The sequence below is a fragment of the Gymnodraco acuticeps genome, unplaced genomic scaffold (assembly GCF_902827175.1).
Source record: "Gymnodraco acuticeps unplaced genomic scaffold, fGymAcu1.1, whole genome shotgun sequence".
Lineage (NCBI taxonomy): Eukaryota > Metazoa > Chordata > Actinopteri > Perciformes > Bathydraconidae > Gymnodraco > Gymnodraco acuticeps.
This window is the reverse complement of record NW_022991258.1, coordinates 167,353-191,135: the sequence shown is the minus strand read 5'-3', so window position 1 is coordinate 191,135 and position 23,783 is coordinate 167,353. Positions and strand designations below refer to the sequence as shown.

The 23,783-nt window shown below is 40.0% G+C and overlaps 1 protein-coding gene across 4 annotated transcripts in view; it reads right to left on the bottom strand.

The window, feature by feature from the left end:
• The window catches only part of helz (helicase with zinc finger), a 58,158-nt gene that overhangs the window by 17,471 nt on the left and 16,904 nt on the right, over positions 1 to 23,783 (bottom strand). For all 4 annotated transcript variants that reach the window (XR_004571473.1, XM_034239748.1, XM_034239749.1 and 1 more), the window contains 11 exons: positions 23,643 to 23,769; positions 23,314 to 23,526; positions 21,475 to 21,605; positions 19,372 to 19,551; positions 17,112 to 17,213; positions 14,434 to 14,612; positions 6,906 to 7,024; positions 4,893 to 5,038; positions 3,996 to 4,143; positions 2,204 to 2,387; positions 1,271 to 1,499 (listed from right to left, as the gene is read on the bottom strand). Coding sequence is in view for 3 of the 4 variants with exons in the window: in XM_034239748.1 (XP_034095639.1) it covers positions 1,271 to 1,499; positions 2,204 to 2,387; positions 3,996 to 4,143; positions 4,893 to 5,038; positions 6,906 to 7,024; positions 14,434 to 14,612; positions 17,112 to 17,213; positions 19,372 to 19,551; positions 21,475 to 21,605; positions 23,314 to 23,526; positions 23,643 to 23,769 (1,758 nt within the window). In the remaining variant the exon portion in view is untranslated. The remainder of the gene's footprint in view (positions 1 to 1,270; positions 1,500 to 2,203; positions 2,388 to 3,995; positions 4,144 to 4,892; positions 5,039 to 6,905; positions 7,025 to 14,433; positions 14,613 to 17,111; positions 17,214 to 19,371; positions 19,552 to 21,474; positions 21,606 to 23,313; positions 23,527 to 23,642; positions 23,770 to 23,783) is intronic.

Below are 23,783 nucleotides of genomic sequence, written 5' to 3'. Positions count from 1 at the left end.
CTGGAAGGTTTTGTGTATCTACGTGCTACTGAAGTTGACATTTCGAACTCAGAGTAGGAGAAAAAACTCATTTTGAGAAAAGGACCTTTAAAGATTGCAGTGAGGCGCTAGCTAAACCCTCCTGTTCTTTGGATGACAGCTTGCGCATCGACGCACTCCGTGAAGGTATTTCATGTTCGGATTTGTTTTTTGTATAACCTTGCTTCGTGCAAGTGACAATTGTTGTCGTCTTCTCTGTGAACGTTTTTTTCCCCGTTCTTTTGCTATTTTGAGTTTTCAATATCTAGCGGAAAGCTAACCAGGAAGTGTTTTAGCACACCACGTGACGCATCTGAACGAATCACGTTGTCAGAAATTGACACCAGCCAATGAGATTTCGTTTCTTGGTTTAAGACCCCTTTGTGCTTTCACGATTGGTTGCTGATACAAAGGAAATGACCATATTTGGATCCGATGAGATTGTGCAGGAGAGACACAGCTTTCCAACGATACCTCTGTTGACATGGTGCACACAGCGGTCGCGGTACTTTATGTTACGTTAGAATGCTAACTTTTGGTGAATTTAGGAGAAATCTACAGACGCAAATAGACAAACTATAGTAAAATAAACACTTAAATGTGTATTTTGTACGTTTTCCTTCCAAAAGCCTGAAAGAAAACATGTTATGGAATCAAATAGCACAAAATCTCAAAATTGACCAGTACTTGAAAAACGATGTTTTTGCCTGCCGTGTCTCGCCTTAAGGAATAATTGACTTACAAGAGTGAGAGGAAAACTCACAATGTTAGTGTGCTTACATTTGAACTGTGATAATCGTCATTATTGTCATGATAAATGGTAGGATGCTGTTTTGTGAATCAAAGACTAGTGTTTGCTGTTGTTGTGTGTAGTAACTGCAGCGTATCAGGTCCCCTCTGGAAATCTGATACGTGACATTGAAATTGTACGTAGCCTTTTACCGTTTAACACATCAATGTTATTGTTCCCTCTCTGCATAATGACATTTGCACACAACCACAAACACCTGATATGTTACAACGAATGTATGGAGATGGAGGGTTAGTACTAGAGGTGAATGAGAGATTAGAGAACAATTCTAATAGAAATAGGTCAGAACAAAGTGGTTTTAGTAGCTGATTTCATAGAATCATAATTATCAACAAAGTCTTTAGAAGAGTTTGGTATGAGGAAGCTCATTCTCTGCCACATTGAATAGAGGTCTGCTATGTTTCATTATTGAAGGTTTTAGTTAAAAGTGACATTTTTTACCTGCAGCGTCCAACAGAACACAGTGCTATGGGGTCTCCCACCACTGCAACCAGGGACTGGGCTCTGGTGATGGCTGTGTTGAGTAGCTTGTAGTTGGAGAGGAACCCATAGTCCAGGTCCTCTGTCGAGTCCTCAACCAGCTGCTCTTTGCGCTTGATGGCTGTCTGCTTGTGTTTGCACGTGTGCCGCGTCCGCACCGTGCTGAGGAACAGCACCCGGAACTGCTTACCTGCAAAACATATTTATTGTAATGAAGTTTCGAATACTCCGAGAAGCGCTATAAAAAGGAAAAGATTGTTATAAAAAAAATGTATTCTAAGGACTTCCCATTAGCCTCAATGCCATGTCTTGAGTATTTCTACAAAAAGAAGAATCCATGTAACTTCTAAAATAGAAAAATATCTTGTAATTATTTGATCTTCTAATGACTCCAGAGGCTGTGTGTGTCGACATGTGCGTCGACATGTTTCATGTGTGACTAATGAGGACGTTAATGACCTGTAGAAAGCAGCTGGATGCAATACAAGTGGGAGCTGCATGAAGCAGACAAGAGATTGGTTAGAGAAATCAGAACTCATATCCTCCTGTTACTGGGACTAGATGATAAGAAGGGCAATATTAACACCGATATCATCAGTGGGAAATGGTAAGATTATCATTTTTTATGCTTTGACATAGCTGCTTTTCTCCAATAATCAACTTCCCATTCATTCGATAATTATAATACACTCTTAAATACTACAGATAAAACCCCAAAATACTAAGTCTTAAATCACTTATGTCCATGCAGTACCCCAACTGGGCAATTATCATTTCAGAATATTCCTAAACTTGTACTTATGGTACCACTAGTTTCTCCTTTGGAGTCAGGAACTACACACATGTACAGTAGATGCAATACAAATACAAAGCATGATCCTGGCTAACACTCACCTTGGACGTTGAGCACTCTCTCCACGCTGACTTCATGCATTCTCTTCTTTCGGAGCTCGGCACGAATGCGGAACACCTGGTCAGCGTACGGTGACACCACTCCAATGCTGCCGTCGTCCAGCTTACCCCACGCCACCGGCCACTTCTTACGCAACTCTTCCACCCGCTCCACGATCTCAAACACCTGAGGACACAGAGGGGAAACGTGTGGGAATTCAGAGACTACGGGATATTTTCCAAGTCAAATGTCGGCATTTTAATAAAGCCATAAAACTGAATGTTATGGCCTGATTAGAATGGAAAAAAGTTTAGCACTTTATGATCATGCGTTGCCAAATGCATTTTACTGACCAACAGACTTAACACCTGCAGTTTTGAGTATTACTACTAAACTAATATTTATTAACACAACTTTAAAGAGTCTCTGCACATGCATTTATCATTTCATGTCAAATCGATGTATTGTGTGTAAACTAAACTTGGCTTGGAAATACATTATTAAAGCAAGAGCTGATATTTTGAATACATCTTGTTTTTTCAAATCATATGAGCAGTTTTTAGGGCTGCTCAATTAATCGTATTTGAATCGCAATTACGATTTTGGCTTGCAACGATTCTGAAAACATCATAATCGAAATAAAACGATTTCTTTTTACATTTTTATTGGTTTTTCAGTTGAATTATACTTAAAGTTCAGGGTCATCAACTGTTAAACATACTGTTGACATTTCTTTTCAATAAATGGATGTTTTCAAAGTAAATGGATAATCGTTTTTAATAATCGTGATATCAATTATTGACCCAAATAATCGAGATTATGATTTTTGCCATAATCGAGCTGCCCTAACAGTTTTTCAACTCATGTTCAGATCGTTTACAAACTGACGAAGACTTTGAACCGTCAGGGAAATATTGTCTTCCACTTGACGCTAAACCCATCAAAGACACTTGCACGGGAATAACAAACTGATACGCTTTTTCAATGCATTTTCGCAAGATTACGATAATGTTGTTATGGTTTGCCATGAGTGCTGTATCAAAGAGAAGGGGGGTAATTCATTTGGCATTGCTGACAGTTTGGTCGCAGAATAGAGAAGCGTCCATAGTTTAATTTGGGGGGGTCGGGGACTGCCAATGACCACAAACGCATGAGTCTACAGAGGAACCAATCAAAGGCAAGAGCTGTCAGAGAGTCAAGCATCATGGCTGTCAAATGTGGCTCCTAATTAAGTGTATGGGTTTCATCTTTAATTAGGATTAAAGACAGTGAGTGTGATGGGGAGAAATTAAAACAGCTGATCACTTTCGGATAGGCATTCTGCTTTTGACGTCTCAACCCAACTCAAGTCAATAAACTAAAATACATTTCTTTGCAATGAAAACCCTGAATTATGTAGGAATCCGAAGCCTAACACATAAATACTTTAAATGCTTTTTCACACACATACGATCAAACCAAGTGGCACAAATTGAACTGAAATACAGCGAGTTAGATGTTCATTCATGTGCAACTAATCTATCTTGCTCCAGCAAGTTTAGCGATTGTTTTTTAGTGTAAAATGCTTGTAATTGCATTATATAAATGTATTTATGAATGTTCTAATAATTTATTTATTTCAAAATGTTACATTCACTTGGAGTACATATTAACACAAATCCTTACATTTTTTATAAATCTATATTCCCCTAGCAACATTCACACAGACTCTACCCAACACTTTGGCCGATTGACTGGTTCATAATGTATATGCATGAGGCCTGCCACGGCCAAAGGATCATAACAATGATATACCTCTGCGTTGTTGTAGTAGGCAGTGCTGTTCTTCTCCTGGACATCTTCTCCTCGGGCTGTGAAGAAGGTCAGAGGGTAGAAGTCCTTGTGGGAGGGCTGCTTCCCGCTTGCCATCAACTTCCCATCGTAAAATAATTCTGACGTGTAGCTGTAGAAAAACAGGAAAAGCAAAATAGTTAGAATATGTTGAGAAAAGAGTGGGTTAGTGCAAAAGCCAAGGAAAACAGATATGTTTGTTATGAAATCTGATTACCTTTTACTCATGTATATATTAATACACACACACATTTCACTATTACACAACCTGGGATGTATGAGATGTTGACCCAAATATGAACTGCACTTTTATACAGCCAAATGAGTTTTTAATGACTGACTGAAGATCCAAGAGATATGAGATATTGTGCCTTAGAATATAATAATTAAAACAAAGATATGTCTAATGTCCGAGTTGTTATCAGTGTGTGCGTATGCTTATGTGTGTAAGAGAGAGAATAATAATAATATGAAAAAAAATAGAATAACTGTGTATCAGTACTTTAATGATGATAATAACCATTTTAATTTTGGTCAATTTAAATCATATCATGACCTTTTCTTTGTTCACCGTTTGATCTCTAGTGTGTGTTTGAGTGTGTTCCTCTTTTGAAGCAACAGTATGCAGCAAGGCCTGGCAATGACCAGTGAAATGCAGTATGAACAACAACCTACTTGCAAAATGTAACATTGGGCTAAAGAACATACTGTGACATTGTAGATGCATTGCGGCAGCTGCACAAACTTTTCTTTGTTTCTGCCTGTCCTTTTTACCTGACCCCCTCCTCCCGCCCCCTCCCTCTTCTCTAGAGTATTTCAGCCTCTCCTCCCAAAGTCTCAACACAAGGGGCTCCCACTTACTTGATGATAGCTTCATGAGAACGGTAGTTCTCGCACAGGAGAATGCGACAAGGGTATTCAGCGGGGTAGTGCTCGTACAGACGGTCCAGCAGTGACACGTGCAGGTTACGCTCCCGCGCAAACTCACTGTACACAAATGGACTGAGCTGCAAATCGAGAGATACAAAAAGGTCAGTTTAAAAGCATGACGAAGATAAATAAGTCTGTCATCATTATTTTTCTCTCCATTTCTATTTGGTATACTGAAACAATAAAAAGTCAAACCTCACACATAAAGACATGTTTCTCAGGACACCGTGTCCTCCATGGCACATAAAGTAGCTTTGCAAGGCAGGTCTACAATAACTACATGTGTGTGCAATCTCCTTTATGATAAGTTATTGAAATAACATTTCCCAGGCATGTCATCTGCTTTGACAGCACATTTTGCCTTATATGTACATTTCTTCAAATGAAGTTTAAATCCTAACAGTTTGGTATCTGAGTTTGTTGCTTGAGCATTTATAGTTGCTATTTATATTTTTTCAAAAAAGCTTTTAGTAAGCAAGGATACTCCAAGTGTTCCAACTTTTAATTAGTTGATTTTAACAACTGACTTCCTGTTTTAAGGAACATAAGATGAGAAAGTTGTTTCTCTACTTCTGACGTGTAAGCTTTTCCATCTGGTGTTTATGTCAATAAACAAACAGACCTTGAGTCGCATTGATTAAGTGGAATGTACTCAGTGATTTCACAGCAGTTTGAGAGCATGCCAAATTCAATATATATATATTTATATATTCAGTGGCTAGTCTTAGTTACTGATCTGCTCCAAAATGTCACTGTTAGCAAGCCAAGGCAGAGTAGCAAACCAAATGTTGCATTTGAGTTTGTATTCATTTGTAATTTATTTAAGCAATACATTAAATAAGTGAATAAATCAAGCATAACTTCAATATTTCTTTGGTCTGACAGTAGTAACCAAGATGTGTGACCACCATCCCAATGTGCTTTGATTTGAATGAGGCTTCACATTGAAAACTGGAAGCACCCACACAAGAAAGAGGGCTATTTATCTTGAGGTTGAATCTTAATGTAAGCCCGTTAGAGAGAGCAGGTCAGCCGGCTTTAATGAGGCCCCACACGGTCAATAACAAAGCAAACCATCAAAGGCCTCCATTGACTATTCAGACTGCTCTAATGCTGCTGAATAATGGAGGCACACTGTTCACGTGTGAGCAGAAAGGCTGAGGAGACAGAGATATTGTATGAAAAGGACAACATCCTGCATTTGTTGAATAACTAATCGATAATGTAGGACAGATGAGTAATTAAGACCTAAGAAAAGTTTGTCTTCTAAATCTTCTTATCTTGGTTAAAGAAAGTAGCAAAGAGAGAGTAGTTAGAGAAGTCTTCATCTTCATTGCCGTGCCAAGTCTTAAAACCAGGAGTGGGGGATGCGGTTTTAATTCCTTGTTTTGGCTTACGGCCCGTCCACACAGCGGCGTGCGTTGACGCTTCACCATTCACTTTGAATGGGGTGACGTCACTTTTCGCCGAACTGCATCGTGGGAAGCGACGTGGAGCTTTGCTGGCGTGGCTCGCTGCAAAAGTTGAGCAATGTTCAACTTATGACGCCTCGGCAGAAGCGTCAGCCAATCGAATCATATGCCAGTACAAGCTCTTGCCAATCAAACCGCTGCTTGTGTGTCAGGGGCGGGAGATTCATATGATTGGTTGTTGGTCGAGTTTCAGACACGCCCGCCGGCAAGCGTCAACGCACGCCGCTGCGTGGACGGGCCGTTACAAAGCTTTATTGATGTGTTTATCTGGGCCTGAAGTGGACCCCAGAACCACAGCTCTACAGTTACTTTTAATTATGACTTCTACTTGTTCATAGATATGCTCTGCACCTGTGTTGCTTCACTGGTAAGTATCAGTTTGCCTTATAGGAGTAAAAAGATAGTATTTTTTACATGATATGATCTAGTTAAGAAAAGAAAAACCGCTTTGTTTCACTGGAGAAACACTTACCTGCATATGGTCTCCAGCCAGCACAATGCGCGTGGTCCTGGTAGCGAGAGCAAAAGGCATGATGGTTTCACACTCCATGGCCTGGGCCGCTTCATCCAACAGGATATGAGAGAAAAACCCTGTCAAAGGAGATAACATCAATTTAGTAAAGTCAATCTTGTTGACAACAGAAATGGGCAGCCTTTTTTATAAACATGTATAGAACAACAGTACAATAACACACACACGGAAAAAGCAAAACAGTTTTTAAAAAATTATATATTTTTTATATTATAAATCTATAGTTTTAGGACAATACAGGTTGTGATGGGCTAAATAAGGTGTACATTACAGGCCCTGGTTTATAAAGTATTTGCTAATGATTGTATCATTTGTAAATTGAGGCTGAAATCAGAGGTTCTCTTACTTGCAGATATGACCACATCAGCCATTTATCATGAACCCACTTTGTAAATATGTCCTTACGCGACTTCATCGTGGCGGTAAAGTGCTAGAAAAATACAGAGCCTCCAATTTCTTTACATGATGCCTTTTCAGCACCACAGGTTCTCTAAAGTGCTCCACGAGAAGGCTTGGTAAAAGATCCATAACCTGTGCCTTTCAATGTTGAATTACTGCAGTAGAACAAACCTCAGAACTCATTTAACAAGATAATACTTAGAAGCAACTTATGTAGAGGATATTAAAGTGATGGTCTTGAAAGATAGCCTTCAGATATTCATTCATAAAACATTGATATGTTGAATATTATAAGCATCAAAATGATTTGAAATAAAAGCCTATTGAATCAAGTTGAATCAGATGATGCCTACTCATACCTTGACCTAGTAATGTCAACTATTGTTACATTGAAACAATAATGTTGTTCACCAGAAACATTAACACCCTCTAACAGTGCAATTCTCAGTCATTTTTGTTCACCTCCTTTCAAGCAGCCCTACACACCAAAGGCAGGGTTTTGTGGACGTTTTGAAAGGTATTGAACAGTAGCCTGATTTCAAAAGCTCAAACAGGGCTCGGCAGTATGAGGGGAAGGGGATGAAACGGCATGGCAAATGACTGCTGGAGCAGGGAAGAGAGAGGCTGCATAACCAGAGAACAATTTCCACAGGAAAGTATACGTAGATATGAAATTTGACGGTAGGAAATAACAAAACGAACTGAGGGACTGTCAAAAAGTAAACAAACAACATTAATAAAAGAGGTGGAGCATTGTGATTTGAGGCAACATTCCCTCCTTTGCATCTGCCTTTGAACAAATGCCTGCAAAACGTATTGATTTTTGTTCCTACAACTATAAAGCAAGTCTCAAACCAGTGTTTTCTCTGTGTGCACTAGGGCTGAATGATTAATCGATTTTAAAATCGAAATCACCATTTGAAATGATGCGATTATCAAATCACAAAGCCTACGATTTTTTTTACATTATTTCTTCTTTTTTTTTTTACATTCTTTTTTTGTTTGTTTGTTTTGTTCTTCTTGTGTGTCAGTCATCCACACCAATCAGAAGTGCCGTGCTCCACATGTACCAGCCATTGTTAACCAATCAGAAGTGGCCCATGATAGAAGGTGATGACAGATTGATCCAATCACCTGCCAAGTATTTTTGAAAGTGCCTGCCCTTTCCAAATGGCTTCCAATGGAGCTTTAGATGCTTTGGTGAAACCAACCATCTGAGTCAGGTTAGTAATGCTCCATCACATGTTTCTATGACAGGGTGAATCTTAAACTGAAGCTTGACTTTAAAGCAACCCAACGGAAGTTTCATGTAAGTTTATTTCTTTCACTCGTAGCTCGGGCTGCGGGGGTGCTAGAGACGGTTAGCACGTTGATGTGACCTTCCTAGCCGGAGATATGGCCGCATTTTACAATAAACCTCCATTGGGTCGCTTAAAAACAAATATCACAGATCGAATCGCAATATTTGTCAGAAAAATCGCAATTCCCAAAATCGTGCAGCCCTACCTAGTGTGAACCTCACTGAAGGATAGCACTGTTCACTCGCAGTTGTGCTGATAAAAAGGAGTACATATATTTTCTTTAAATGGCCCATGTTTTAACACACAGGGTTGTTGCTCATAATGCGAGAAATGTATCTTAAAAAACTTTAAAGTGATGTACCAAATGTGCAAAAGCGTACTTAAAAGAGTGTGAAAGAGCACTCTGTGGGCAAATGTTTCTTGAAAATCATGTATTAACCAGCCCCGAGCCTGCTTTTCAGGTCTCAGGCTCAAAAATGACATTCCCAGAACAAATGACCATATCTTCCCTTCTAAAAGGGTTAAATTAATAATCTTTTTTCTCAAAGCAAGGTTACACCTGTGAGTTGGATGTAGAAGTGTCAGAATCAATATAGATGTTTTTATTTTTAAAGTAAATTCAGATTGAACACAGTAAAAAAATTATTATTATTGTGTCCGTCCAAAAAAAAAAATTACTTATAGTGAAAACCACCCTTGAATGATGGGATGGTAGACTAAAAGCTTTAGGAATCTAAACTACAACATATAATAAGTACCCTGTATCAAGATTGATGCAAAACAAGTGCAATTTGACCTTTAAAGAGAGATTTAGCACCAAAAAAACCACTTCTGGGGTTGATTTTGCTGATTGACATCTCTTTCTAACCGTCAGAGCCAATGGATTCGAGGGAAACTCCCACATACTCCTTATTTGGTAATGTGTGTGTGTGAGACTGCCGCATAGCCAAAACCGGAAGCTGCGATAACGCTGGTGGCTACCATTAGCAGCTAACTTTTACTCTCCGATTTTTACATACAAATGGAATTATAGATTATAAATCAAAAAAATGATTACACAAACATTATCAACCTATGGATTAACCGATTCAGCCGCGTTTTTTCTCGTTTTAATGCCATTGAACACGTCTTTTGATCAGATTGACAGCTACGGTGAGACGATCTCCCGTAAAAGCTCCATAAAGGTACGTGTTGTGATGTCTGTGTTTGCTTCCCCTGTCAAGAGTTCGGATCTCTCAGTGATGATATATATATATACCTAAACAATCTGTGGAACCTTAGCTTTAATCGGATATCTTGTATGTGCAGCTACGATAGGTAATAAGGGTATCTTTCATCTTGAGTTCTGTGCCAAAGTGCGTTAGCATTTTTCGCTCAGGGGTAATTTAGATGCTTCTTATGAGACCTGTGTTTTGTTTTGGTAAAAATGGTTTGTATCGTCAGTTAGCTGAGATTATTCCCGTTAATCTGGTATAACACATTAATAGGTTATTAAATATTAAGATAGTGTCGTGAAAAGAAAGAAAAAAAGGACCTGCTGAGGGGGTCCTTGGGGCTTAACCGAACAGAAAAAGAAGAAAATGGAGAAGGCATTGCTAGATTTCAGAATGTTCCATTATGTAGTTCTAACCACATGATTTGTTTGATTTGACAGAGGTCACACTTATTCCTAAAGTGGTGTGTAATATGCATAAAATCATGCTCATTAGTCATCTCTGGATAATAGTCATGTACTTAAAATCATGTGCTTGAGTAATCTCTGAATCCACACTTTACAGACGAATGAAATCCAACATGGCGAGTCTTTATTGTGTTGAGAGCAATGGATTGGAGAGGGGGGGGGGGGTTGTTTTCATCATTGTATGGAATATGACTTGCTCAACAATGAAGTAGGCGTACACTGTATCAAAAAACTAATGGTATATTTGCATAATTCAAATGATTAGGAAGTAAATCATTTCATTTATTTAAGTATTTGCTTTGATCAAGGTTTTTCTGGCATTGAATGTTTGAATTATGTATTTCATGCTGCTTAGAGCTAGCTTGATCATAATTCCCTATCGCCCAAAAAAATATACATTTAACAATGTTGCAAACATCATCATACGTTAAAATAAACCTTTGGCCAAAACACTTTTAATACTGGTTCATTCCTGAAGGCATAATAATATTTCTCACAAGCCTATATTTATCATATGGTTCTCTAAGTAGCCTATATGGAAATTTTAACACAGATTTGATCAGCAACTAGAAAGCATTAATGCGGATCTCCGAATCCCATCTTTTTGACCGACTATAGTCTGATAAGGGCTGGCCGTAGAACTTTATTTCCCACTGTGGGGGCTGTGTCATTTTCTGTGTTCATGTGTGCCCAAGTGAATTGTAGGTCTACGGCGGTCCTTTACACTACTAAGTTACTACAAATCATCCAGATGCACAGCCGTTATATTACAAACCAGTCCGTACACTGTAGTCAGCGGGAGCCATACTGCATCAGGCCTGTTTGCTCTTCCACTTCGATTCACATGGATATGTTACGGCATATAGTGCTCACAAATAATGTACATGGGTCATTTCAATTGGAATTGTTTTCCCAGGCAGAGAAATGGAGATGGGGCGGGAGGCAGGAAGGAGGCAGATATGGTCCTAATAAGCAGCAAGTAGACAGAGAAGCGGACATGAAGGAACATGGTGCTTAATGTTTCACCTGGGACATAATGCCCGCCTTGGGGACCACAGAGCCAGAGGTCCAAATTACATTTCTGTTGCTGCTATCTGTCATTGGACTAATAACGGTGTTTGAATTTAGAAAGAAAGAAGCAGGGGGGTATAATAAGCAGCACAGTCTTTCAGAAGTGATTTAAGGGACAGATGATGGTTTTAATAATACATGTTGAATCCTTTACCTCACACCCAGTCTCTCACATTCTCCCTTCACAGTCTCTTTCTACCCTTTTCACCCTTTTAAAAGTGTGAAAAGATCCATAACTCTTTGTTTAGATTAGGGTTGGAAGCTTCATCTCTGTGAACTCTGTTAAAAATCTATTACTGCTCAGAGCAGGCTAGGAGATCATTTGTGTGAGCATCTGACATTGTTCTGGTGCCAGACACACAATGGAAACGCATTAGGAGAGAATTTCATTTCAGATGTCCTTATTGACTACAGTATGAGCTGTAGTCTTGAACCTTTATCACGAGGCTGCATAATCCAGTAGTCTACAGACAGATCCATCTTCACCTGAGCCACAGCACAAAACTGCTACAAAATTACAATTCAGCATCATCTATAGAAGTGCACAGATTCCTCTTATAGCCTCAAATGAGCTCATTTCAGTGTTTATGTTACTAGGGTGATTTATTTAGCGTCAACTATGTCCAGTGACTCAAATAAAAAAAGGGATGCAGTTGATCATTGTAGAAAGCAAACCACTTTCTACAATGAGTGGACGCGGAGTTATTCATGTTTAATAGTCATTTGTAAGTAGGGTTGGGTACCGAGAACTGGTTCCGAACCGGAACCAGTTCCAACGGCATCATTTAGAAATGTGAATTTCGGTTACGCTTTTCGATGCCTGAGGAAATGTTTCTCGCCGCTCTCCGTAGCCTACTGTATGACTGCGGCGGGGCGGGAAATGTAGCGTTGTACCCATAAATATATATAAACACGTGTTTATATATATCTATGGTTGTACCCAGCGCCATATTATATTATACTATTATATGGCTCTGGTTGTACCTACACTTCCTACAGCGTAAACTGAGACCAGGGCCAGCCCGTCGCACTGGCGTTATAGATGTTCGCCTCGGGCGCCAGATCTGTGGAGTCGCTGCGCTGACAGCTCTGGGAGGAAAACAAATGTTTTGACCGTTGGTGCTCATCCTAATGTTCGGCCTTGATGTAACAACATTCATAATTAAGTAAATGTAACAACCTTTTCATCCCGGTTACACTTTTCAATTGCCCTGTACTATGTGCGCTGTAAGTGATGAAAATGGGGGATGTTGGCTTATCTGGCACCCGCAGCTCACAGCCAAAGTACGAGCGAGCGAGGGAGAGGGAGGGTGCACCGGTACGCGCTGTTGTTATTAGCATCTGGTGCTAGCTGCTCTAACGGAAGAAGAAGATGTTTCTACAATGATGTGGAGGAGAGTCCTCTCCAGTCAGACTGAGAGGCTGATAACTACAGCTCAGTGAGGTAAAGGACTCTTGAGTGTTTAGATAGTTCACTTTAGTCTAAGTTATCTCAGTGGGTCTCAAACGTTTTGATCACAATTCACAAACAGATTGAAGCATTTCACTTTAAAATGTTCAAACATTTCTTCCCGGTATGCCTGAGAAGGCAGATATGCTTGTTTTTCTCAACAAGAACTGTTTTTAAATGGGAGGGGGGGGGTTTCCTTTAAAAGTTGGACTGTTGCACTGTTGTAGCTTCAGTGGTTCTCAGGTTACAGTTTCATAACAGTGAATATAAACAGACTGATTAATATTACTGTAAACTAACCTGTGTAAAAGTTTCTCGAATAAATGTAATTTTTTTGGTGGAAGAAGCATGCATCATCTTTTTACCCTGAGAACCGTTAAGAACCGGAATCGAAAAGTAGAATCGGAATCAGAATCGTGGAAATTCAAACGATACCCAACCCTATTTGTAAGTCCTGCTCCTTGAACAAAGAATGAGTCTAAATGCAAAGCTCATACACAGACAGACCAAACGCTGCATATCATCTGCTGGATTCAATATATTGGCCATTAACAGAGAGGAGCATCGACAAACAAGACATTTAATAGATTTCTTGGAGCATCTGTGTGTTTGGGGTGGAAGACTTGTTATCGCTACTTAGTAGACTCTCTGGCTCCCAATTGCCTTGTTTTCTGGTGATTTCCATCACCGTGGAACACCGTGAGAGCTGGAGAGATGAAACGTGGGGAGGGGGGCTAATGATGTCAAATGCATTAGAAACAGGCAGATGGTGTTCCCAAGCAACAGACAAAGCCCCCTCTGCTGACACATTAGAGTGGGTTATTAGCCTGCAATGACAAACTGGTTTGTTTTCCATGTCTTTTGCACAACTTAAATGACTTTCTTCCCCGTCTTAATGGTGGGCTCCTGCCATCTCCAGATAGGAGAGTCAATGGGGACGACCACAGAGGAGAGACTGAATGCACTGAGCTCTGTCTGTCTTCAATTAGAATATGTCTAAACCATTTGATTACATTTACTAATTCATTAACACAAAAACTTATTTTTGTAAACTGCATGTCCATGTTATAGACGAATAATAAAAATGACTTTACTTTTTCGTTTAGCCTTTTGTTGAGAGTAGCGTATCCTTGTGTGTTCCTTGTTCTTTCATTTTAAGGCTATCATTGTGTTGGACTGTATTATACTAAAATGGTGCTCGTAGTTTCTTGTTAACCTCATTTATATTAAAAAAAGCAGAAAATTGATATTGATAATCAAAATCGTCTCATCGCAAAACTTTCAATATTATTTAAGCCTGTTGTGTACCTTCATGAAATAAGAGTACGATTTCTACCAAAGTAAAGTTTGCAGAGCCATCTGCTGTGAATTGTTGAAGAAATCGGCACTATGTAAACCTTGCCGAAAAATTATTATCAGGAGCACAATATTCAAATATTTTGAAATGACTAAATCCAAGTTGAAGTGGCAAACAAAATGCTTTTCATAATAAAAGCTGCTGAAGGCACTGCTCGTCCACCACATCCCTCTTCCTGAGATCACCTCCTATGTTCTCCAAGTACTCACCAGGCTCCAGGTCCAGCTGACAGAGGTATTGGGAGGTGCTGAGGGTGACCACCACAACACGGTGCCTGAGGATGTCCTCCTTTGTGGGCATCTGGAAAGTCATGTGTGTGTTGGAGATGAGACAGTACTGCTGGACCAATGGGTTCACCGTCTTCACCCAGCGGTTCCTGAAGTATACCCTGGAGAGAGAACGAAAGGACAAACGTCAGCAGAGAGAAACAACCAAAAGAGGACAACATCAATTACTTCACAGGTCTGATGTACGCTGCCCTTAACACCTGCATTGTACATTTAATTAACAGCTATTCTTAATTTGAATTAAAAAACATTGTTTAAGTCATTCAAAACATTGTTTGAAAGAGTAATGTTGAATGTGCTACACCAAGCTTTTACTAGTTAACTAAGCATGTATCTACATTCCCAAATGTCATAGCACTATGGTCTATAAATAGCTCACATTGAGATCAATGTTATGATGCAAACAACTAGTCCATGATGAGTACAGATAAAACATCTGATAATAACTCATTTTAAAGAGAGATTCTGGCATCAATGTATTTTATTCTGTTATGCTTCACTCCAAAGAAGGCCAACTATAAAGTATTGAATATTTGCCAAGGAGAACCAAACATAAAAAAGGCTCATAATAAAAGTCAATAAATGTGCTATTTTAGGTTGAATACTCTTCCTTTTAGGAGTAAAACTAAATGTTATGCATGGCTGCATATAACAGTCCTGTTCCACATATTGTTACTAACTATTCAAACAAGGTTTTTATTCTGAGTCCACTCATCCCACATGCGACCAGTGGGAGCTGAGAGAGGAGTTTGCTCAGTGATAATGGGGAATGCATTGAACTCAGAAGGCCCAGTCATGTGAAACAAGTCATTTGATTGCCCGTGTGGTCCCTAGGCTCACAGACACACAGCTGTCTCATCAGGCCCTGGCTGGTCAGCGCCTTGCTCTTCTGTCCTCTGTGACCTCTGGGCTTGTTGAAATGTGATTAGAAATCACTGAAGCAGCGTAAGGACGTGTTGTGTGTCTGTGACCGAGTGTCTGAAGCCTCCACGTGGAGTTCTTGGGGTCACATCTCTGAAGCAAGAAAATGTGCGACACTGCGTTGGGGCAAAGCAGCCCAGCCACTAAACCATCTCTGTATCATGTGCAGGGTCGGCCCTGACCAATTTGCTGCCCTAGGCAAGATTTTAGCTACTATATTTATTAGATTTTTATAACTATAATGATCATATATATATATATTCCTTAGACATGTGATGTTTTGTTTCTTTCCGTTAACCGTCAAGTGGGAAATACGTTTTTTTTTTAGTGTGTTTCTCTTAGTATCCTAAGATACTGTTATGTTTGGCTGTGAGAAAGAAAAAAAGATTATTATGAAGGGCAGACCATCTATTTGTATTTATTTGTTTTTTTTAGAAAGGGGCAGGTCACATAAGATGTTATTCTTCTCCCTGCTCCTTTTCGCTCAATGGTAGTCAGGTTTTGTGGCAATTATTCTACATTTGGTTTTGCGTACCATGAGCGGGACAAATCAAAATGAAATGAAATATAAAGGTGTGCCTTTACCTCACTGAGCTGAGGTTATCAGAGCCTCTCAGTCTTTCAGGAGAGAGCTCTCTAAAGCCTTGCCCCCCGCGGCCGCTTACACAGTCAATTCCAATGTTAATAAAAGCACACAGAAGCTGTATACGTTTTTTGGGAGTTTGATTTATTTTAAATTAACACAAATACAAAATTAAAACCTATAATTGCCCACTAAAACCATTATTTCAAAAAAAGAACAATTTCACATAAACCTCTGGTTTTTACTGGGGCTGGGGTGGTTCAACTTGATTTGGGGGGGGGGGGGTGCGCCATAGTTTATGGGCGCTGTACACAATGATGGTGTAGTTCTGTTAGTGTAAGATAATAAGATTTACTTTGTTGATCCAAAATCGGGAAATTGTGTTATGAAATACATTTAAATAAAAATTCAATTGTTGGCGCCCCCTATGGGTTGATGCGCCCTTAGCATTCGCCTATACTGCCTATGCCGAGGGCCGGCCCTGATCATGTGGATGGATTAGGCTTTCAAATAATGGTAATCCAGTTCATGATTAGATGAGTGAGTGTCAGCAATTTAAGGGAATGATATTGTTTTCTTATTTATAGAATGAACCAAATACTGGTAGTAGTATTACTGGTATAAATCTACACACCAAAGAACTGAGCAGATCACTGGCTATAAATGGCTCATAATGACAAACTATTACTGCATTAAGGAATTACAGTATACATCTAATGTCAAGATAAAAGTGTGCTTTAGGGGCTGTAGACCTAAAACATGCAACAAGTTGTGTATTTTAACGGGTTGGGGTGTTATTTTTGTCAACTGTAGGTAAGTTGTGGTCTCAGTACCATTATATTATAAACCATGAAATTGTGGCCCAGTGGTACAAAATAATAAGCTAACCGTAAGGACATCTAAGATACATGTAAATATAAATGAACTGCTGCCTGCAGATGACATACAAATACAGTCAGACAGAACATGTATGTTCAAAATGTACCTTTATAAGTGTAAGGTTTGCTTTAAGGCACTGATTTGTGTTTGAACTGCTGTGCACGCACAGATCACGTAAAGCACGTTTCTGCCCTTAGCCGTAAGTGTGCTTCCATACCTGAGAGGTCTGGCATGCGGATTGCCTGCATCGACGTAAGGATGAAGGTAGTCCTTGATGTAAAGGTCGGCCGCACTGTTGGAGTGGGTGCAGATCAGGACCCTGAAGAGACAAAAGATAAACTATGTCAGACGCAAAGCTTCAATCGGTTCATTTAACCTGCCTTTATGGGCCGTTCCCCTCTAGGAAAACTTGTCCGTCATCACATCAATGTATTTGATAGTGTTTCAATGCTTTTGAATGTATCTCTGATTGCAGTGACCTAAACATATTAACAAAGACATGCTCTGCAGCTCAACAAGAAATACAAAATTCCTCCATATGTATTTTGTATATTCGCTTTATGCACCATGTCGATTTAGAGCAGGAACTTTAAGCTTACACATTGTAAAGGGACAGCGTGGCCACTCATTCAAATTGAGAAAACAGTTTTTCGTAGTTACCCATTTGAAGAGACATCACAGTGACAGATATGCAGAGGAAAAAGGTATAGAACATGTACAATAACACAAAGTGACGAGGATCTATCCAGCATCTTCATCACTTTAACAGTTTGAAGTGCATGCAGCACGGCTCCAGAGGGGTCACTTATTCTAGTCTTGGCTTTTAAAATATCTATAATTCATCCTAAAGACAGAATATCAAATGCATTCAAAGCTAAATGAAGGAATATGACATTGCTTCACGCAGTTTTTCCTTTTACATTACATCTACAACCCTGCCTCCCTTATTATTTAAACAAAATGTTAGCTTCTGTTCAGAGGACACTGTCCTAGGTATTGCATTCATGTTTCATTGAAACCAGGGAACCATTTATGAGCTTGTGCTATAATATGGCTTCCCTTTCAACAAAAGAAATGGCAGAATGTCCTCACACACAGTGAGAGCGCCAACTAATGATGAGACATGAAAATGGAAGAAAACCTTGCACTCTCATTTTGTTTCACAACACTGCGTGGCTCACTTAAGTGACATAACTTGATTGATCAGATTATGGTTTAAATGGAAATACATTCTGGCCCAGGAACTGCGTTGATAATCAAACTAACCATGTGCATCCACCACGAATGACACAAATTCATCCAAATGACCAGCACTCATTGTCCTCCAGGGATGACACATGCACACTCCTACACGCCCACAGCATAAAACACACACACACACACACACACACACACACACACACACACACAAACAACAGCTTGACACTTTAGTGTTTTCTTGATTTTGAATGTCAAACCCAAGGCTGCTGCTGCCGCTGCCCTGGAGCTAAATCTGAAACCGACGCACAGTCTGCAATATTGATCACGCCCTCGGACTGACCTCCCCTGACCTCTAAAGAAACTCTGAATGATGCCAAATGTATGCACACATCTACATGACCTTCTCCTTCCCTCAACATACTCCATCACATTGTAGCACCTATTATTCCACAGAGAGTGTTATAACATAGGGACTGTGCGTAGTGTACAAGTTCAAAGATTAAGGCATGAGACATCCAGGTTGCAGATTAAATGCCAAGATGGCTTAAAGGTAGTTTAATAACACAAATTCAGCAATGTTTCAAACATGCAAGGTTGTAACACTAATGAATTGTGCTATATTTGACTGTGAGGTGTAGATAACATTATATCATCTTCAAGACACTAGGATTTATTGTATGATTGTTTTAGACATACTTGTAGTGAGTATATTAATGAGCTCATGGGAAAATGTTGATTGCCGTATAGCAAATATAAATCTGAGAGAAAGGTGACTGTTGATCGATATCAAAGACTGAACATTTTCTTCACAGGTACTGAGTTTCCTAACACTAAAGCTGAAAGCCCGTCAACATGTGAAGACACTCTAAATGACTGTCTGCTTAACACCAGAAACCTTTTCGAGCTATCCGTGCTGACCTACTGAAGTCATAAAGTGGTGTAAGTATAAAAGTGATTTGCTTTCAGATACAAAATATAAGAAAACCTTGATTTTCATAGAAACCCACAATTTGTTACGCCTTCTTTTGGACAAAGACTTTTTGGATGATGAGAAGCAAGGTAGGGTGATACCAAGTATTTATCTATAAATGTTCTTGGGTTTGACTAAGAAAGCACATTATTCAATGCTAAAGGAGGAAATAGAGAGACCAGGGCTCGAGAGTAGTATTGGAAGGTAATCGATAGTTAACAAGGTAAACATTTCCTACTAACAAATGGGGGAAAAAGAAAAAAGCAACAGAGATTAAAATGTAAAACAAGAAAGCCCGTAAACAGACCTGCTATCGTCCTGGCGGAGGATGTGCTTGACAGCCTGGGCCAGGGTGAAGGTCTTGCCGGTGCCGTAGGGCCCGATGATGAGGATGGGGGGCAGTTGAATGGAGCATGGTGTGGTGATGGCCAGGATGGCCTCTTTCTGCTTGGCATTCAGACGGGGGTCCAGCTGCTCGTCCCACTGCCTAAAGGGCAAAGGGAGGATGGGGAAATTATTTGAGGAATTAAAATACGAAAAGTAGCCGTTTTCGTTCATTTAAATAAAATATTGCTTTATAAAAAGACATATCAAGCATATATAGCTTTGAACACAATGAGACATTCTGTCTATCTAATTAACCTCAGTGGGACAGACGTCAGTGAGAAAGAAAAGATACTGCCCAAAAACACAGGAAATATTACACTCAAAATCAAAACTTAAATTGTGTCGCAAGAGAAGGGGGTGGTGGGTGGGGTGTTTGGGAATAATGTGGGTGGGTGGGGTGTTTGGGAATAATGTGGGTGGGTGGGGTTAGACTAGGGGAAAAAGCTGTAGGGAGAAATAGTACAAGAAAGAAAATGAGAGAATAAAAGAGAGCAGGATCAAAAGGAGTGTTAAGTGGGTAAGGAATGGAGGAGGTCGAACAAAGGTCATACTACTCAGTCCCTTAGCTTATGCATTGCATCAAAAAGTGAGAAACTAATAAATAGATAAACATAACATGTACACATGTCAGATGATCGACAAACTGTGTGTAACGATGGCAGCCCTTACTGCCTGTTGGATACTTTATTAGCTAGAATTCCATAGTGAATGTTGTTTCATTGTATTACACAGTTGACTGCATTGTAGGTTCACATTAGCACTATTACATAAGACATGCTGACATGCACAAAGGTCAGGACAACTCAAGTCATGTGAGTATGTATTTGCTGTTGAAGTACAAATGTATTTGTTTACATGTAACAAGCACCCACGCCATGGTGGCGAAACTACAGACAGTGTGCCAACGCGTTTCCTCATGAATGTGCAAAAGGCATGGGTAACATCCAGAAACACAGAAAGGAGAAACACTTGTTCAACAATGTGTGGGTGGATGTGTCTCCAGTCATCTTCACTATACATAGATAGAGACGTGTGTAGAGACGCACACATGTGATACAGACTGTAGCGTGTGTCTTCTCGCATTACTGTCCTCATTATGAAGACTGCATCCTCTAAAGCTGTGAATCCACCAACACCAACTGATTGAGCTCCAACTGCGACATAGCTGGGGGGCTTAGAGATATGGGATTGTGTGTGTGAGTTTAAAACAGAGGTGGATGGATGAACTTAATGGGATTCTATTACAAGAGAAGAAAAACTCAACTCTTATATGCCTACTTTACTTCTTTCACAAATGCGAAAGGAAGGCAGCACATCGGTGTCAAAGCTCACCTTATTCAACTATCTCATGTCTTGTTCACATGTTAGAAAACTTGAGACATTACTATAATTAACAAAAACAAACATTTGATTTGTATTTACAGACTTGCGCAGTGAATGAATAACCACCATAAAGAAACTTTAAAAACTCAAATTCAGGAAAATGAACACCTGGGCAAACATTATATGAAACAAATGATTGATCCAAATTCCAATTCAAACAAAAGTCCAGTTCAATCATATTCTGTAGAACAACAAGGGATGTTCAGTCCACTCTCAAATGAATGTGGAGTCCTCTCTGTCAGGGTATTTGTCGAGCCAAAGTGATTTGCAGGTATTAAAGGAAGTCCTCTGAAATAGCACTTTAGGATTAGCAGTATTTCCTACAAACGACTGGGTGTGAACGCTGGAAAGATCTTCCCTCGGGTTTGAAATAATATCAAATCTAGAACTTTGATCCAATATGAATACAAATGTCCTCTTCAATGCCACATGGACAGTCTGTCGTGTGTAAATTAACATTTGATTGTGCCTTCATTCATTTGTATTAGAGATTTTTCCCAGATTTCTTATTAAATCAATAAATGAAGGCACGCAGGAGGTAACAACGATAATCAGAATAAAATATCAATGATTGCCTTGGATTAAAATAGTTGTTTGATCAGCAGTGAAATGCGTGGTTGTGGAGATGGTGAACACACACCTGTTGGGGCTCCAGGGGATGGTGGGGTTAAGGGCGATGTCAGGGAAGAGGATGCCGTTATCTTTGATGCGATCCAGGGCATATTGCATCTCACAGAGCGGCAGTCTGTTCAGCTGGAACTGGAGCTCCACCTGACACAAAGACAAGACAGACAGTTTATTAAGCAAGCAATGTAAAACAAGCATTCAACTTATATCCATCGACAGGACAAGGATACCATCCTATAAGCAGTTCAATCAACGCCTTTTTTTGTGTTGCATGATCAAATATAATATCAAATATATGAATGTTTGGTTTAACTCAGCCTCTTTAATGATTCATAAGGAACCCAGATTCATTTAAAACAACACAAGTAATATGTGCAATATAACTATAAATGACTATTAAAGGTAAGAATGGAGAAAGCAGCTCGAGTGCGCTAGAATTTGAAAGTACGCAGCCGAAGAAAATCCACCCCTTCCTTCAGACTTCCTTACAGAGCCTCTCCTCCAACACACACGAACGCGCACATGACCAATGAGGGCACGAGATAAGTTTGTGCCCCGATGGAAGGCTGACAGGCAGGTAGGCCATCCAGTTATTTTAGCCGGGCCGGCTCAAATGATTGGTCGTGCTTTTTACAGCGCTACGGCTTCCACAGATGAATTTTTAAGATATTCATTGCTATCGGGATGTAAAGAGCATTCCATGGAATATAACAACAAGTGTTTCTGAAGTGAATTACCTACCCCACCTTTAAGCACAAGCGCTCAAATTAGATATTTTTTTAACCAAACAATCAAGACCACAATAGTGTCTTCTGACTGGAGTTCAATAATAGTTTGGTTTATCACTTTCTTTGTTCAAATACATTTCTCTAGACCTTGAGTGATCCCACCCATACAACATTTCATTGTGTAGACATGAGTAAAAAGGCCTACGTCGATATCTTTTAACCTTGTTTTCTCGGGAAGCCGGGGCCCATTTACATTTATACTCAACTCCTTGTCTTACACTAGTTTGATGTAACCACTAACATGCTTTTTTACTGCTACTGATAAAGGGCCTCTTTTTCTTACAAACAGAGACGTATTACTAACAGGTATACTTTGAATGATGCAATGCCTTAAGGGTACGAGTGGAAAAATCAGAAGTTGAGAAGGAAAAACAAACTAGCGATAAAAAGCGTGGAAACAGTCAGGAGGAGAGTAGGGAGGAGCAATAGAGCAAGAAGGGGAAATACCATATGAACACAAGAGCAGGGAAGTGTGAGATATGCAAGAGGAGCATAAAACATCAAGGCTATGTGAACATATATTAAGAGCCCATAGAGGAGATGGGGAAAGGAAGTTGAAGCACGTAGAGAAGGTAGGCGCAGCGTCACATGGAAGATGATGCTCCCACAGAGACAGGAGGAGGATAGTTATGATGACTGTTAACACGTCTGCCAATGTTCCGGCCGGAGGGGGAAGTAGATCAAGATGATGCTGCTAGTTACAGACACTCAATACATTTGGAGATTTCTCATCAAATGGGATCCCGACATGAGAACGCGCACACTGCCGCACTGGAACAGACAGGTTTCCCCCAAAACAGTCCTTAAAAGTACTGTCACCACTTTTTAAAATGCTAATCAACGAGTGATCCTTTACATCTCATAAATATTTTGAGGGCCAAGAAATTCCGAGATTCTTGCCCAATAACATCTTAGTCACCAAATGCCCTGTGTTAAAGCCACCATGAGCCTGCCCCTTCCACTAATGTCAATTCCCCACTCATGTATCTTATGGCAGTGACAGCAGTACAGCCTCATGCTGTAGCACTTCTGTGCGCCTGCTTGTCCCTTGCAACAGACCATACCTGTAATTCTCTGTCCGGCAGTAGCCCAAGCTCCTCCACACAGTTCTTGCAGATCCTCAGGAAGATGTAGTCCTTGGTCTTCTCCTCAATCACAGCCTCGTAAACACGCTCTTTCACCCCGGGGGGCGGATGGTTGCTGTACCCATCACGGGCTAACGGCAGCACGAGGACTGAATTCACCTTGGTCATCACTAGCCGTCCAGCCAATGTGTCCTGAGGTAAGAAAAAAGACAATGTTACTTTAAGGCTAAAAAGTGACAGTAATTAAACGTGATCTAACAGAAAACCGTGTTGATAATAACAATCGACAACTTAACCAGTTCAGTTACCTCAGAGAGTGTTTCAGTGAGTTTGAAGCGTGCAAAGAGCTGTCCATTCTGGGCATACTTGGCTCCAACAGAGATGCCCGTCAGCATGAAGCTGGTGACTAGCTGGAGATTCACCTTGATGTTAAACCTGGAGGGACACAC